The sequence below is a fragment of the Ictalurus punctatus genome, chromosome 24 (assembly GCF_001660625.3).
Source record: "Ictalurus punctatus breed USDA103 chromosome 24, Coco_2.0, whole genome shotgun sequence".
Classification (NCBI taxonomy): domain Eukaryota; kingdom Metazoa; phylum Chordata; class Actinopteri; order Siluriformes; family Ictaluridae; genus Ictalurus; species Ictalurus punctatus.
Genome location: NC_030439.2, coordinates 9831827 through 9850482, shown reverse-complemented (window position 1 = coordinate 9850482; position 18656 = coordinate 9831827). Strand labels below are relative to the sequence as shown.

The following is an 18656-nucleotide window of genomic DNA, read 5'->3' as shown; positions in this document are numbered from 1 at the left end:
CTATGTTTAGATAATGTTTTTTAGGTTTGCCTTCCAAGTACATTCCAGTTCAAAGTCAAATTAACTGAGCAAGCTAGCCATGCTATCTGTGACACCAGTCTATGTCAGACATTGGGAATGAGTCATATGGTCACTTTGTGGCTTTGTTAAAGGTCTGTGAAATGCAAGTGCACGTCTAGCTGCATATGATTCCAGATGATTCCTGGATGGTTATCTGAACCATAGTTATATACAGAACTAATATTTATAACCAAATATTATCCTATCATACTGACTTTTTTAATTTCACTGTTAATTATGATAATGGTTATATAACTTTATTGCCATGCAAAGGCCTGAACAAGCAAGGGAGATAGTTTCACCATCATCAAACTACTTCTAGAAGTAATGTAGAATTCTGTAGAATTCACATTTGCTTGAATTTAGGCTGCAGATGTACACACTGTGAGAGGCACGGTGGCTTTAATGGTTAGCACATTTGCCTCGCATCCTGTGTGGGGGGAGTTTGCAGGTTATCCCTATGCTTCAGGGGTTTCCTCCGGGTACTCCAGTTTCTTCCCCAAATCCAAAGACATGCTTTGTAGGCTGATTGCCATTTTGAAATTGTCCGTAGTGTGTGAATGTGTGTGCCCCAAATTCCCTGGGATAGGGTCCAAGCTCCCCATGACCCTGTGTAGCATAAGAGGTACAGACAATGGAGGGATGGTGGGATTATATGTATTATATATATGTGTGTATTGATTATATTGTAACTTGACAGATTTGGTTCTACATCATTTGGTTCTTCTTCCCTGAAACAGTCAGATTACTCAACATCCTGCTGCCTCCCAACGCTCACCTGGGCTAGAGAAACACCTAACCCAGTATGACTCAAAAACATTGCACACCTGCACCTTACAAAGCCGCATCAGTCACTTTTAATTATTGCTTCTACACTACAAAATAATTTACCGTTTACAACCCATGTTCTGTCTATTTATTGTCCTGTGTATCTATTGTTCTGTTTGTGTATTTATCGCCCTGCACTCGTCTCACACTGTTGTGTATTTGCACTTTGTTGTCTTCCGTGATGTTCTGTGTTGCACAGGGTTGAGAGGGTTACTTTAATAATGTATTCCATTACAGTTACAATATGAAAGTAATGTGATCTGATGAGGGTAACATTACATCACATAAGTTAGTGTGACCATATTCTGGTTTTCCAAAATGTGGACACCTTTTTTTTTTTCGTGTTTTCATAGCGTTCAAAACAGTGTTACTATAAATGCAGACTTTAATACACTGAAAAAGACACACTATTAGCATCAGATAAATATATATAAATTCCTACATTCTTTTAAATGACCATGGAATAAAATAAAATATAAAAAATATCTGCCCCTTCTGCCATCATTTACACATTTGAATGGCCATGTAATACGAAGCAATGTGATAACATGAAATTAAAAAGACCTCATGTGGGCATGGGCATTGTTTCCATGCCTTCACATTGACTGAGAGTAGGATGATGAGAGGCAGGAATTTGGCCAATAGTTGCTGCAAGCTGTTACGGCCCAGTCTAGGTTAGGCGGCAGAGAGTAACCAGCTCGGGATTCAGTGGAATTTGACCTTTAAAAATGAGGGAGCCAGGAATAACAACACAACAAGGTTGTTAAAATAAAAATTGTGATATATTGTAAAACACAGAATTACATACATACAACTCTACAAAGAACCGAACCAGGCATAACTTCAGGGTGGGCCAAATCCAAAATAAACAAAAGGATTCTATTATTGGGTAGCTATCTTACCTAAAAAGCAAATAACAAAGAAAAGACAAATACGTCCCTAACTCTCTAAGCTAAAAACAGAGCCAAAAGGACCCTCTCCCAAAAGAAATGGCAGCCACACCCCTACCGCCAGTGAACCAAGCGAACGTGTATACACTGGTGAAGAGTATACACAACCAGATACAGGAACAACCAACATCACAGTCCAAACCCCAGAACAGCAGTCAGAATATAGAGTTGTGAATATAGCATATAGAGTTGTGAATTTAGAATATATTTCCTTCCTCTTCAGATATGGCCGCTGCTCACTGATGTCATCCTGGGAGGCGGGAGCAAGGCAGGCTAGGGCAGGCTGGAAACTGGCACAGCACACAAAAAATCTTCCCATCTCAAAGCTAGCAGGTTGTAACAAAGCCTTTTATAAACAAGCAATTGGTGTGTGAGAAGGCAGAAATTACAGAGATGGGTTAAAGCAATGCAAACATGCGCATACATAATGCAGTATTAGACCATAAACACATCATAATGAAACTAAAGACGAATCCCGGACATTTTCTCAAATTTAGAAATCCCAGTCTGATGCTTTTTCATAAGGTCTGAAAAAGAGGATGTGTCCGGGGGAAAGAGGACGTGTGGTCACCTTAACAAAATCATTTCAGAGAACAATTTGTGTTCATTTGTACCAAATTAACTTTGCGCAAAATTTATTTGCGCATGCACCAGGAGGTTGTTGCGAGCCACGACTGGCGTGAGAGGAGATATATCAAAAGATTAATTCATGTGGTTTTAAATAAAAAAAATTGTAATCCTGATAGTATTTTTCTTTTTAAAACAAAATGTACCTGTAATCTGATTACATTGTTTTATGACGTAACTGTACCGGATTACAGTTATCAGTTTTGGTATGCTGATTACGTAACGCTGTTACATTTACAAGCCTGGTCTTGCACCATGGTCCTGGAGAAACGACATATTTCGTTCTGATGTATACAAGCTATATAGAGGAATGACAAATTTAAACACCACCACTTGGTTTCCCTCGGCTGCGCAAACGCTGCGCATGTTTAACGCTCACCATAACAACCACGCAAACGTAAAATCATTTCTGACGTCATCTGACAGCTCGCGCAGATCCAGGAAGTAAAAGCGCCGTGGTGTTTTTGTGTCTCTGCTGCTCTCAGTTCTCCATAAAGCGCTTTCCTGTGGGCCGAAATGGCGACGTTTATTTCTGTCCCGTTAAAGAAGTCTTCAGAAGTTGACCTGGTGAAACCGCTGTCGAAATTCATCACGACTGCTTATCCGGCGGGTGAGGAGCAGACGGAGTATCTCCGCGCCGTGGATGAGTTAAACAAACTGAGAAAAAGTGCGTTGGGGAGGCCGCTGGACAAACACGAGAGCTCGCTGGAGATCCTTCTACGGTGAGTGCCGCTAATGCTAGCGAGCTACAGCTGAGTTACATAATTATCTGTGTCTACATAAAACATACAAAAGCTCCAAGAGGTAATTAATCTCCTTTCTACCTTCCCTCATTACTGCTAGCTACAGTAATATGATCCGGATAAACGGATATGCCCAGTAGCTTATTAGCTCGCTATCTAGTTTGTTCGCTTTGTCAGATAGTAATTAGAAACTTCTAGTTAAATTTGCATACAAATTACATATGTACTATGATGAACAATTAATCGTGTCTCTGTGATGCGTTTATGTTTTGCTAGTTGTGCTAGCTGCCTAGTTAGCAAGCTAAACTAGCTATGAAAGCTAATTAACTAGCAGGCTAGCATAACCTATCGGTAAGTTGTGCCGCTGGACACTTAACTACGGGAATGATGATAAGTAGGCTAAGAGTTTGTGACACAACTTTTATTTTTTTTAAAAACCATTAAAAAAAAGTTTTGTCTCAAATGCTTAGCTTATTTACATAAACAACCTAACGCGTACAGGTTTTAAAAGCGTGTCAAATTTTATAGTAAAAAAGAAGGCCGTTTTATTTGTGTGTGTTTAAACGCCACACCTAAACACTGAGTGCCGCAGTTATCCGCGCAGGTAGTTAGCGAGTTAGCATCAGGGTAATTGTGTGCGTGTGTGTGTTTGTTTGTTAAAATCACACACATTATACCCGTATTCTGTTATTTTAACGTTTGGTTCTGACGCGCATGCGCAGAATGTTATTTGATTAATTGCCAGCTAGCTATAAAAATCCGCCTGCTGGATAATTATAACTTCTCCACGTACTGAGTTTTGGTTTTAAGGAGTTTAGCTTAGACAGCTAGATAAACACGGGGTACAGATGTTAATCCTAAAGTGAAGCTGAAGTTTAATTCGTACACGAAAGCTGGAGACAGTGAAAACAGCTGTATTATTATTATTATTATTGTTGTTGTTGTTGTTGTTGTTGTTGTGATGATGATAAGTAAAATGTAGCAGTCTAGAAGAGCGCCACTATTAGGCAGCGAAATGATCTACACAGCTCCAGTAATAAACTCGGAGAACTTCCTGTTTTTCTGTGCCAGGGTGCATGATGTCATGTTAAGCCTTTAGACTTGAAGAAGATAAGTAGGTCTGATTAAACCTTAGCTGATTAGAAAGCGTGCGTTTCTTTAGGCGTAGACTGAGCTTTATATCTATTGTTTCTGCTCAGCGGTGTGACGTGCTTGGTTTCAACACCTTCGTTTTAAAGAGGAAGAAGGTGTAGTGATTTAAGCTGAACTTGTAGGATGTTTGTAACAATTCAGATGTGGTGCAATTTAAATATTGCTTCATGATGGGGGAAATAGGAAATGAGATCCGAATTTGTTAAACAAAAAACACAGGTGCTACTGTCTGGTGCTTATGACTTTATGCTTTAGCTAATTTGAATGTGATAGAAATCTGGGGATAAAAGAGAGGATATTTAAAACTCAGAACAGTAAAAGTGTCTGAAACGGGGATAATAAGAGTGTAACGTTACTCCAGAGACACTGTATGTGCATTGTTGTGACTGCCCATATTGCTGTGAAAACACTAAACACTGCAGTGACTCATCACAAATGTGTGTATCATGATTCCCAACTTGTTTGACTGCTTTTCTGTTCTTCCCTGCATACGTTATATTTTCTGCAGTTGAATAAATCCACCGCACACCATTACATTCCCAGCTCTTTTCTCCCACCCGGACTGTGAATAAGCTGTGTGTCACTGTAATGACGGGTCGTTTCGTTTGCTGCCCTCGTTCTAGACTGAGATTGATAATGGGTGTATTATCACATACACCAAAAAAAAGGGTGTATTATGTTTATATTAGGAGGAGTTTCTCGGACACGCCTTCAGTGGAAACCCAGAACACGGAGTCATGTAGCAGCAGAGCAGGGAATTTTCCTATCTTGTCAACAAGCTTGGCAGCATGCCTCACCAAATGAATCAGCATACATCACAGTTTTTATGCATTATTAACATTACGTCAGAAGGTTTCGAATGACACACGGTCACATGAGCCGGAGCGGCAACCTTTTGTGTCGCTGATCGTTTAAGACCAAGTTACGTTTGGAGAGTCATGTGTTTTTCTGGTTTCCTCAATGTGTCATTAGCACTATTCGGACTGGACTAGAGAAATTCATGTTTCACAGATGTACTTCATGATTTTAATCCCGTTCGAATCTGCCAAGTCTCTGTTTTTCTCACACAGCCACTATAAAAATTCTCGCGCAAATTACCTACGGATTTTCAGCTAACTCAGTGATCCTCTGAGAAAGCTAATCCCGTCCGAATGCGAATGTTTGTGATCGCAGATAATGTGTTTTGGCCAACGTGAACTACCGTAGAAGCTCTTGTGTGTTTTTCTGCTTGCTGCGTTCAGTTCAGTATGGATGTACATGTTTTTGCTACCCGGCGAAGAAACAAAAAATAAAATCCACAAGAAGAGCCAAATCACGTAATTAAGACTGGCCACTGTGATATCAGTGTCAAGTGATTATTATAAGCAGCCAGTTCTATAAAATCATGCGAAGTTTATTTTAATAACTACATTTTAAGAAATTAAAATTAAAACAATAAATTAAGAAATTGTACTTTTTAAATTTAAAAGTACTTATGCACACAATGCCCGCATCCTGAGCACGTGATCTTCTGCAACACTCAGATGTACAAAACAGACACTTGCACCTCTGTAATAAATACGCAGTTGTTAGTCCCGTCATGGTACTTGGAATCGAAGATGTCAGGTGATAAGAAGTGTAACTCGAACTATGTTTAGAAAACTAGTCCTGTCCGAATAGTGCTATTGAGAATGAAAATGCACTGTTATGCATATACTACAGTGGTGTAGTAGTTTTATGTAGAAACATTATAAAGTAAATTGGGAAAGAAGGGAAAAGATCAGACCATCAGTTTGTAAAATTATCATAAACACATGCCGTCTGGAGCAAGTCAAGATCAGGCAGATAACGTGTTCGATTTAATGTAGGCAAATTAGAGTACATTGAAGACATGGGTGTAGATTTGTGCCTCAAATTTGTTTCTCTTAAATACATAATTATTTGTAACTATCATTTTTTGACAATAATAATAAGCGTAATTTGCATCTTCAGAGGCGAATTTTGTTTGCACGATCCAAAATCAACATAGTAATTTGTGTTTGTGTTTATGGCTGCTGGCATTGTAAACATTTAAGGAGCATAGTGCCCCACAAAGGCAAAATGTAGTAATTACTCCTTGATTTAGTGTGGATTTTGTATTTACTCACGTTTTCATGTAGGTTTTTTTTTGTTGTTGTTGTGTTTTTTTGTTTTTTTTCTTTTTTTTTTAAATTTTGAGCAAATTTGAGCCAGGGTCAGCGCCTGGTAGCCCCGCCCTCTTCCGCTACATAAGCAAAGCTGCGACCATTGAGTGCATGAAGTTTCCAACATTCCACACTTGGGTTTTTTTGGTTGAATAAATCCTCATCCGAGTACTTGAAGTGCACTTCTTCTTCTTCTTCTTCTTCTTCTTCTTCTTCTTCTTCTTCTTCTTCTTGGACTTTTCAGAGTGAACACACTACATGCACCATACTACAAAATGGTGTAGAATAGTGCATAAGTATGCGATTTGGTACGCACAGACTCAGATTTTAGCCTCTGAAGTTGCAGTTTGTTGTCTTGATTAAAAATAGCTACTGTTCCATTTTATAAACTACACTGGAATTGGGAATAAATGGGACCAATCAGTTGTACATTATTGATAGCTATAACCATTCGTCCATTCTAACATTAAGAAGAGTATTTATTGTTTAGGTTTATTTCATGCTCCCCCCCCCCCCCCCCCCCCTCTCTCTACAGATACTATGATCAGCTATGTTCCGTCGAGCCTAAATTTCCTTTCCCAGAGGTAACTTTTATACATACATGCATACATGTCTACACAAACGCATGCATGTTAAAATGAATTACACGTACACTTACACTGCATATACACTGAGTGTAATTTGTGTTTCAGCTGTGTCTTACGTTCACATGGAAAGATGCTTTTGATAAAGGATCTCTTTTTGGAGGCTCAGTTAAACTTGGTAAGTCTTACTCTCTCATACAGCCTCAAATTCAATAATAGAAATGAATATAGTAACCACCGTGACACATAAATATTGTCCTTAATTACAGAACAAGTGCTACCGGTGTAATTTTGACCAGTTTGGTTTGTGTTTTTCAGCATTGGCGAGTGTGGGCTATGAAAAAACATGTGTGTTGTTTAACATTGGGGCCCTCTCCAGTCAAATCGCCTCAGAGCAGAACCTGGACAATGACGAGGGACTGAAGACAGCTGCCAAGTTCTACCAGGTGAGTGTTTCTGTTTAGACCCAAAGCCAGCAGATCAGCCATTATCCATTTCTTGAATATTTAAAGTGAAACTTGAACAAAAGTCTTTTGTGTCCGTAACATTGTCACCTCTGTTTTTAGTTAGCGAGTGGTGCATTTGCACACATAAAGGACACAGTGCTGTCTGCTCTTAATCGGGAGCCTACTATGGATATTTCTCCAGAGACAGTGGGAACGCTCAGTCAGATCATGCTCAGCCAAGCACAAGAGGTCTTCGTCATCAAAGCCACTGCTGGTGTGTAACTGGGATGTAACCTCTCAGTATGGGAAATACATCACACATGTCCATTTTACACAGCGATATTAAAGGTGGTTTAAAGCTAGAAAAATACAACCTGACCGTTTTTGGTTCATAGGCTGTAATAATAGTGATCTAGTTCACAGGGTTCAGACTCAAGGTGCGTTCTTATGGAAAATAACATTTATATTGCCCATATAGGCTACTCTCATGACCCGAACATAGTAAAGCTGTATTCGTTTGACTGAAAATCCCATAATAACCAGTTACACATTATTTTATGCCAGTGTAGTTACTTACAAAGATGCAAATGAAAACAGGTTCAAACCTTGTGTCTTTTTTAAAAAAATGTTAAAGAAGCTGTGGCAGTTATTATACAATACAATTTAGTTCACTATTAAGACAAAAAAGCACACAGCTGAATATGGCAAGATGACTCACAAACAGAAATCAAAAGATTCAGGGATCCAGGTCTATTGCTTCTAAAGAAATGGTGAAGATATGCTATAGTTTTATTTAGAAAGTATATTTTACAAATCGTGAAAAGTGTGTGTGAACAAATTTGTCCAAAGACAAATCGAGCATTTGCAAGTGTTAGCTTTTCCAGAAATAGTGATGCAGACATCCACCATCCACTTTATTGGGAACATCTGCATATTCATGCAGTTATTTACTCAGCCAATCATGCAGCAGCAGAGCAATACAAATCATGCAGATTCTGGTCAAGAATCAAACCTCAGAATAAAGAAAAAAAGTCGACTGTCTGACTTCCTAATCCACTCTCTGCTTCACTGACTGCCACTGTCATCATCTGCTAGACGGTTTGTTTTTTTCTTATTGGTTATGGCATTGTTTTGTTTGCGTACAAAAATGTGCATATAAATGTGCAGTTTCTGAAACACTCAAACCAGCCCATCTGGAACCAACAACCATGCTACGGTTAAAGTCACAGTGATCATGTTTTTTTTCCCCATTCTGATGCTTGATGTGAACAGTAACTGAAGGACCTGTATTTGCAAGATTTTATGCATTGTTCCACATGATTTTCTGATTAAAAACAGATTGAAAACTGCATGAATTAGCAGGTGTAGAGGTGTTCCTATTAACCCTTTTACCCCGTATGGCCAAAAAACCATCTTGCCCGTCTTTGATCTATTCCCGTAAGGATGATATACTGGCTTGGTCGTCTATGCCAAATCCCCATAAGGCCGATATAGAGGATTTACAGTGTAAACGTTATCCCCATAAGGCCGGTGTACCGGAATTACTGCTATGATTACTTACTTATTTAATTATTATTTTTTAACCAGGAAGGTTGATGACGTCATGATGTCAGGACGTGATTACGTTATTACGCCGGCATTACGATGAAGATCCAAGCGTGAATATTGGTGTAATAGTAGAAGTGAACTAAAAATGCCAAAGCGAAAAGCTAATCGTGTTCCAGCTAAAGTTACACCTACAGTGAACACAGATACATCTAAAACAGTGGAAAAAAAAGAAAATATACACAGTTGCACAGGCGAGAGCGAGGATTCTAGATAGTGACAGCAGTGAAAGTTCAGGCGATGTTGAAACCGAAACTGATAGTGACCCAATCTCTCCTGATTCAGACCCTGCAGGGGTCTGGAGTCATAACGGGACCATTTCTGTGCATTCGTGAAAACACTACCTGCTGGTCTGATTATCTCCAGAAACTTGACTTTTGGCGCTAAAATATTTATTTATTATTTACTTGAATTTATTCAAAGGCATTGACCACGCTGATGCTCATATGGTACTTCTAAATGAGTAGAAGGATTTTAGCGAGCATTTTTTCATAATTTCTCTAGTTAAGAATTGCGCTCTAAGTTTAGTAAAAACACTGAACTGCTTAATTTTCAAAGTAATATTACACAAATACATTATTATAAGTTGTTTCAAGGCCTAAAAATGTTCAAATTAAAATGTTGATTTTGGCCCAGGAACTCAGGGTTGGTGTGCTGTTTCTCTGGGGAATATAGGGTTATGGGACATAATACTTTGGAAACTTAGGGGTAAGAGGGTTAAAGTGGGCGGTGAGTGTATGGAGTACTTGTTAAATGCAAAAATTTTATTAATCAGTATAATAAATGTCAATATCTGCTTTTCTGTGTCCTGCATTGTGATTTAAGAGCTGTTTCATTTAACTCGTGTTAACCTATAGAATACATGCACTTATAATTAGGTAAATAAGTGAAATAACATTACACTGATCTATAGGTTTAGTACCTGGCGTCTATTGTTAATTTAACTTCTTTGACTTACTCTACAGACAAGATGAAAGATGCCATCATTGCTAAGGTAGCCAATCAGACTGCAGACTTCTATGGTGATGCTTTCAAGCAGTGCCAGTATAAAGAGAACCTGCCCAAGGTATGCCCAGTCATCTGCTATTCCAGATCTAACCATTAGGGGTTACAGTGAACACAATAATGTAGATGGAATTCAAATATCACACACCATGCATGCAGCCACAGTGGGTGCATGTCTCTAATGGCCATTAGTTGTTCTATAAGATACACACAGTGTAAGAATATTAGTTTCTGCCTTTGTCTTTCCTCCCACTGATCCGTGAGTCTGAATGCTGCATGAGCGCTGTGTGAAGGTTTGGTTGATGTTTGCTGAAGGTTGCGTGCTGATTTGCTTTTCTGTTCTCTCTTTCTGCGCCCTGTGCTGTGTGTCTGTGCTCGTTTGTGGATGCTCGTGGTGTTTGTTCGTGGTTGCTGTGGTGTTTGTGGTTGCCTCTCCCTGGTCAGTATTTTTATTTCCAGGAAGTGCTTCCAGTCTTGGCTGCCAAGCACTGCATGATGCAAGCCACCGCGGAGCTCCATCAGTCAGCTCTGGCCAAACAGAAGAAACGTTTTGGCGAGGAGATTGCACGTCTTCAGGTGTGTGCTGTGGGGGAAATGGAAGTTATTAAGCATTGATTGCTACTTGGGCTAGATTATCAAAATATAGTGTCTGTCTTGATTTTGAACATATGTATGTATGTATTTATTTATTTGTGCAGCATGCCACAGAGCTGGTTAAGACTGTAGCCACACGCTACGATGAGTATGTGAACGTTAAGGATCTCTCTGATAAGATCAGCCGTGCTCTCACAGCTGCTAAGAAAGACAATGACTTCATCTACCACGATCGTGTACCTGAGGTCAAAGACCTGGAACATATTGGCAAAGCAACACTCGTCAAGGCAACTGCCATTCAAGTACCGCTCAGCCAGAAGTTTGCAGGTCGGTAAATGACTGCCCAATTATTTATTTCCTAACCTTACATCACACTATTAAGAAACAAGCTGACTATATATCAGTTTTTCTCCCAATGTAATTTAGCTCCTTTATGATGCAACAAATCCAAGCTATTGTCAAAAACCTAATGGAACTAGTCCTAATGTTGTCCAATGATTGTTCAGTTCTCATTCAAAAGGGCACAAAGAATGCAGTTTCATATTTAACTGGCATTTATAACATATTAAGATTAGTGTATGTGTGATGATTTATAAATTATATGGTGCACTGTATGCAATTTGGGTACAACCATTTTTCATCCGGACAGCAAGCTGATGCACGCCCATAAGTGGTAGCAGTTACTACTCTCCCACAAGAAACAAACTAAAAGTAACATAACTCACTTGTTTTTTGCTGAGATTACCAAGATCAGGTGAAATTCCCCCATGGGCCCTTGTCTGTCATGGCCCCTAATAATCTCCATCCCTGAATTGGCTACACCACTCTCCTAATAACTGGTGTGTGGTGGGCGTTCTGGTGCACTATGGCTGCCATCGCATCATCCAGGTGGATGCTACACAGTGGTGGTGATGGAGGAGACTATGTAAATACAATGTAAAGTGCTTTGTGTGCCTAGAAAATCGCTATATAAATCTAAGGAATTATCATTTTTTAAATTTCTATTCATCATTTAAGGGTTTTTTTTGTTTGTTTGTTTTTTACTGTTGTAAAGGCTACACTGTGTTTAAATTCCTTGTTTTAATGAACGTGTTAATGAGCTAAATAAAAATTGTTCGTTTGATTTTATTTTTTCAGATCTTTTTGAGAAGATGGTGCCTATGTTGGTGCAGCAGTCTTTGAGCATAGCCAGTTCCAGAAAGGCCGATGTGGTCAACAGACTTGTGGGCAGTCTGAGAGAGGCGACCAACCTCTGTAACGGGTGAGTTTGTATGACCTTTGTAAATTACTGTGGACAAGAAATTGGTTATTTGGATAACTGTTTGATTATTGTTATTGAGTGATTGAATTAGCTCTGTCTGATTTGTCAGGGTGTTGGCTTCTCTAAACCTGCCAGCAGCGCTAGAGGATCTCTCTGGAGATTCAGTCCCACAGTCCATCCTGGAGAAGAGTCGTGCTGTGATCCAACAGGGAGGCCTGAACAGCATTGAGCAGCTGATCAAAGATCTACCAGAACTACTGCAGAGAAACCGAGAAATACTGGATGAGGTTCGTTCTTCTTTCTTTCCTCCTTTTACATTTTCATATCATCTTGTGCGTGCGACATGTCAATAATTATCAGTTCATGGTCATTTATTTTTTCTCCCGTCTTGATTTTATAGTCTCTTAAGATTTTGAATGATGAAGAGGCAACTGACAATGAGCTCCGAGCCAAATTCAACCAGCGGTGGAACAGAACTCCATCTGGAGACCTATACAAACCCCTTAGAGCAGGTAAACACACACACACACTAAGACGCGAGGTTAACTTGGTAACTGTGTCCAGCTTACTGTACACAGAATATCTAATATTCATACTCCTCATAAAAATATATTAATTTGTATAATTGTTTCTCTGTGTGTTTGGGATTGTAGAAGGTGGAAATTTCCGAAACGTATTGGATAAGGCTGTACAAGCTGACCAGGTGGTAAAGGAGCGCTATAACACTCACTGTGAGATGATCGCTCTGCTGTGCAAACCAGAGAACGAGTTGTGCTCTGCTATTCCGTCAGCCAACCCTGCCAAGACTCTTCAGGGCAGCGAGGTAAAAGATACACTGTTGACAGATGCTTAAAATATTAGCATTAGTTGTGGCTTGTTGATAGTACTTTTACACAGGATCCCATTCTCTGCTATTTAGGTGGTAAACGTATTGAGGGCTCAGTTAGTCCAGCTTGATGAGATCAAACGAGATCGTGACGTTCTGGAAGGAGAGATAAAGGCAGTGACCTTTGACATGATGACAAAGTTCCTCACTGCCTTGGCTCAAGATGGAGCCATTAATGAGGAGGCCCTTTCCACTGCAGAACTGGACACTCGCTATGGCACGTACACACAGCGCGTTCAGCAGAACCTCCGCTCCCAGGAGGAAATACTGGCCCAAGTACAGGTAGGCATTTTAGCAGGAATCTGGGCAGGACATTATAGTACATGTATCTAACCCCCACCCCTTCTTTTTTTATTTTTTTATTTTGTAAAAATATTTATTTATTTATTTATTTATTTATTTATTTAAAAACTAGCAATACACTAGTTGAATGACCATTGAATTATTGTTGTAGTTAGGTGGATTGCCCTTTTTCCCCTAATTTTTGCTTGTCTATCTTAGACATCTCATCAGGAGTTTGCGGCACTCAAGCAGTCTAACACTGAGGCCAACCACAGGGACGATGTGTTGAAGAAACTGGCCTCAGCTCATGATAGCTACATTGAGATCAGCTCCAATCTCAAAGAGGGCACTAAGGTAACACACAAGCACAATGTTATTCTCATGACATGTTAAATATGCACATTACACTGGAACATTTTGAGCAGGATTTCTCACATGCCAGGTTAGTTAATGGACCGATAAATCAGTTAACTACTAGGAGAGGGGGAGTTTGTCATTAATGTAGAGTAATCAAATATCATTTATCCTCCTGTCGGAAATGGCAGACACTTTTGTCTTTGATAAACAGAAATGTTACACATAACAAAAGCTTTCCTGAATGTCTCCTTTACTGATGATCAGCTTTATGTTAACAAATGTTAACAAGCCTTCTTTTCTTCTTCTTCTCTCTTTCTCCATTCCAAACAGTTCTACAATGATTTAACTGAAATCCTGCTGAAATTCCAGAATAAGTGCAGTGACATTGTTTTTGCTCGCAAGACTGAGAGGGAGGAGCTGCTCAAGTAAGTACCCTTGTGTCTGAAAGATCATTTAACAAGGGGTGCTGAAGATACTAGGCATATGCTTTTGTTTGTTTATTTTTGTTTTTTTAATAATTCTCTCCACTGTAAAATAAATAAATAAATAAATATTACATTTAGCTACTTTCCCATATCAGGGTGTCCGCAGGTCCTTAAAATGTCTAAAATTCCTTAATGTAAAAATAAGGCCTTAATTAGCATTAAAATGTCTTAAATTCTTGTTTCCAAGATCTTAAAAATGCAACACAGACACCGTAAAGCAGATTTATATTTTATTTTGGCTGGTTGCTGTTTGAGATGATAAACCCATGTGACTGTGTTGCACTCAGTGTGTGTGTGAGGCTCATCAGTGTTTTAGAACGGCTCGGTCCACAGTAAACACCGCTCCACATGAACGCTCTGTCTGTGTTCTGTCACTTATTACCTGCACTTAGACACAACACACAACAGATTCAGTTCCGTTTTACCTTAGCGCAATCTCAAACATGTTTGTGGGCAGAGGATTACAGCATTTCACCTGATTGATAATGAGAAGTGAATTTCAAAAAACTGTTGCCAACTAAACCGAGGACAAAATAAAAGCCACAAGGTCTAACACATAAAAGTGAATTAAGTCAGAAATATATTACTATTGTTATTACTATGTGTACCCCAAATAAAAATGTATTATTATCATTCAGTGCAATATTATTACAAAATAGCAAATGTTTTATATATAATATAATATTTTTTTACTTCTTTACAAAAAACTATGTACAATTATGACAGTTACATTACTCTGGCATTAAATTACAAAACAACTCGTAAACACTGCTGCGAGGGGATTTCTAATACAGCTGCTGAGGGAGTGATGGTAAATGTGACACATTTTTCTCTTCTTACTACCGTAATCCATCTATCTATATTTTTTCCTCTCTTGGAAAGTCATGTAAAGGAAATACTGGAGTTCTTTTCTTTCACTGTTTGAGCAAATGGTAATACAAAAAGTATATTTGCTCTGGTCTCCCATATCCCTCTGTAGAAGTTTACCCTGCTATAGTTTACTTAAACCCAGAAATGGATGTATATGCACAAACACAACCCATTACAGCTGATGTATCGTGCAGGATGATTGAAGTGACGTGCAGGTCTTTACTTTTTTTTGGAAATGTCTTGAATGTGGTAATAAAAAGTATTAAATTTAAATAAAGTGCTGATACCCTGCATATGGAAAATGTATAAATATGATTAATTTAGTTAGAAATTAAATGTGATTGCATTAGGCTACCTAAAAACACTTTAATAAACGCTGCATTTCTGCCAGTCGTAACTAAAACCAATGGGCTGCCAAACCTAATTTTACTACACTAAGTTACTGTCCACAATTAAGGCTAATAATCATAGGCACAGATTTTCTCTTGCATAAAAGGATTTTTTTAATTAAGAGTGAAATTCCTCATGAATTGATGTTTTATTGACAGGGAGTTGCAGCAGAGTATTGCTCGTGAGCCAAGCGCTCCTTCGTTTAATGTCCCAGCTTACCAGTCCAATAACCCGGCCCCTGCTTCAGGAGGCCCCACCCCTGCTCCGCGGACCGTGTTTGTGAGTTTCCAATCAGAGCTGTCAGCCAATCAGATAACAAATCAAATAATTGTTTTCTCTGGTTATGATGTGACTGTTTTTGTTTGTGCGTTAAAGCCAGTGCAGCCTCAAGCTAAATCCCAACCTCCAGCAAGACCACCACCACCCAACTTGAGTACACAGGCCGCCAGTAGCAGCACCACCAGCTCAGTGCCTGACAGCCAAGTCCCGCCTTCTTTCAGCTCCAATCCCCCACCTGTGGCACCACCCATTGCACCATCACAGGCTCAAGGACCACCCTACCCCTCTTATCAGGGCTATCCCGGGTATATATGATCTCTCTCCACCTCTTTCTCTCTCCTCTCTTTGTTTGTTTGTTTGTTCATAACTCTAAAGTACTCCAGAACTATTCAAATCCCCTGATTTATTGAGCATATTAACTAGGCTTAAAAGTGCAAGTGTAATTTAACTTAAAAGCTAATTAGCTGGTTAATTGCATCATTATAAAACACTGATATGCATAGGATGCATTAAAAAATAGAAAATGAGGGAATACTCAAAATCCCAGGAAGGGGACAACTTTCTGTAACCTTGTCTTAATGTCTTTGATGTAGGGTATCATGTTTGTGCCCTTAACAAAATGAGCAGCAAGTCTTTGGCTAACATCTCGTCAGTGTGCTCAGACAAGCCAGTAGAGTTATGTGATACTTTTTCTGCTGAACTGTACTGTTTTGGGGGGGTTTTCTCAGCTTTTGTTCAGTGTTTTTTTGCCTCGTTGTTTGTTCCTATTTGCTGATTACTTGGACTGTTACGATGACTTCCAACTATGACCAGTTTGGGCTTTGGTTCATTCATGTTGCCTGTTAACACTTAAACTAAAGTTCATCATTCCAACAGAAAATAGTCATCTGGAGCTGTTCATACATGTATGAAATATTTAGTTTAAAATATTTTTTTAAAACGTTTTGAGAGTCAGTAGGGAGCTTTTGAAAAGTAGAAGAAAATCTAATAGCAACTATTTCAAACTGCCTTCTGAATGTACTGCTCAAAATGTTCAGGGGTAATCTTAATCATTCCTAATAACACTTGGATAATGTGAGATGATGATGATGATGATGATGTACATAAAACTTACAATGGCTCTGTCTGCATTTGTGTTTATCTTCCTCAGGTTTTATCAAATGCCGATGGGGTATAACCCCTATGGGTATGGCATGCCCTACATGCCCTATCCTACTCAGGGGCAGGCTGGTTACCCTGGAGGTGCTCCTGTCCAACAGCCTTACCCGTATCCTCAACAACCGCCCCAGCAACAACCCTACTACCCCCAGCAGTAGGCAACATTTACCCTGAGCCCACACAGCCAGCTATAGCCATGCTGCTCCTGATATACTAGCACTCCTTCCTCTTACACTTAATCTCTAACACTCTCTACTCCTCCTCCCTGTCTTTTAACACCTGACTTCCTGTGGGCAAAAATTAGAACACTAGAAGGACCAATGGGATTTGCCCTGCTAAACCCATGCCCACTCTCCTTTAAGGTTCAGAATGATGCTGTGCTCTGTTTGTGAGCTTTCTGATTCTCCTACTCATACTCAAAGTCACGCTGCTGGCTGCCTGCCTGCTGCTGTGTATACCTTATTTTTGTAACAAATCTTGAATAGAAATACTCTAACACATTTATGTAGATGTTTTCATATCCAGACGATGAAGATAATCATTAGGGGAAGAAATAATAATATTGTAACCATACCTCTCTCTGTTCATCCTACAATCAGCATTTTGGGAATGGGACAGTTTAACTAAACAGTGAATAACACCTGACATATACCTGTTCTTTGAAGAAACCTTTTGTTTCTCTCTTGTTATGTAATTAAAGCCTGTCTGATGCTAAAATACAGTTTACTTTCTCTCTCTGTACAAGTTTAATTCTGGTAAAGCAGTGTTTGTAGCTGTTCTTTTTCTGCACTACTATATTAAAGTTGTGTGTATTTGATTACAGCAATGCTGGAATAAGGCTGCTTTTCAGGGACTGGGTTTAAAATACATGTACATATCTTCTTTTTTTTCTTCTTTTCCTTTTTTTTCCTAGTGCATTAAATTACAGATGCATGAAGAGATGAGGTTGCTGTAGCCAAGCTTTGTTATATTCATGTTGGGTGAGACTGTATTGAGTATGGCAGGTTCTTATGGAAGTTTAAGGCTGGAGATTAGTTCAGAATTAAATATGGAAGTCCTATTTAAAGACTGGGCCATTTAAAACATGTCAGTAAAATATCTGCTCAAAGGAATGACACCCTAAGAGCTGTGATGCTTCGTTATCTTCATACTTTGGTGATGTATCTGAAGTGCATGAGGTGTACATGTCCTCAAGGGCATGAGTATGTAAACACAAACATTTGGGACAAATGTCAAGCCTTCACCACATTCCTGTCATGTGCCTGTCATCACTTGTTTGCTTGTGTGAATATGTTGCAGTGATCAGTGACACATTGAACATTCATCTTGTAGTGTAAAATGACCAGTCACTTTGTTTTTCCCTTTACCTGATCTTCACATCACACCCACGAATCCACATAACACACCTTGCAAAAATTCCAACACCCATTTCACAGGATATGTAGGTAGGCTATAGAGGAAGTTAGGTAAGTGATTTTATTCTGATGAGTCAGTTATTTTACTGTTTGTCACATAAATTGTAACCCTAATTCTGCCTAATGATGAGTTGCTGGATGTTAGCTTTGGAAAGTCCTGTTCCACCAACTGAGCCAGCCATTGCTATAACTCTGCCTCAGGAGATCATTTAAAATTAGAATTACAAATGTAAAATGTAAACGAGAATGTAAATTGATTTCTAAAATAAAGAAACTAGCAGGTGCACTGCAAGAGAATGGTCCTTCTCCATCACTCGAGCACTTTCAGTAACCACTTTCTCCTAATCAGGGTCTTGTAGGATCTGGAGCCTATCCTGGGAACATTAAATGGGAATACACTCTTGGTGGCACACCAGTCCACTGTAGGGCAACACACACACAAGTTACTTTAGCCGGTCCATCTAATGGCTTTTTTGTGGCTGAGATGGGAGAAAACCAGAGAAAACTTGTGCAAACG

The 18656-nt window shown here is 39.2% G+C and overlaps 1 protein-coding gene across 2 annotated transcripts; it reads left to right on the top strand.

The window, feature by feature from the left end:
• Positions 1 to 2882: 2882 nt before the first annotated feature.
• On the top strand, positions 2883 to 17550 carry pdcd6ip (programmed cell death 6 interacting protein). 2 transcript variants are annotated; one of them, XM_017454741.3, is made up of 18 exons: positions 2883 to 3187; positions 7058 to 7106; positions 7215 to 7284; positions 7425 to 7552; positions 7673 to 7826; positions 10123 to 10223; positions 10622 to 10738; positions 10861 to 11083; positions 11894 to 12017; positions 12127 to 12304; positions 12418 to 12529; positions 12671 to 12840; positions 12937 to 13185; positions 13405 to 13539; positions 13873 to 13967; positions 15446 to 15566; positions 15663 to 15871; positions 16717 to 17550. In XM_017454741.3, exons 1-18 carry the CDS (start codon positions 2982 to 2984, stop codon positions 16880 to 16882), a joined length of 2607 nt encoding a protein of 868 aa, XP_017310230.2. In that variant the 5' UTR covers positions 2883 to 2981; the 3' UTR covers positions 16883 to 17550. The 2 variants fall into 2 exon arrangements, with proteins under 2 accessions (XP_017310230.2, XP_017310229.2); XM_017454740.3 differs by having other exon boundaries at positions 10607 to 10738.
• Positions 17551 to 18656: the final 1106 nt, after the last annotated feature.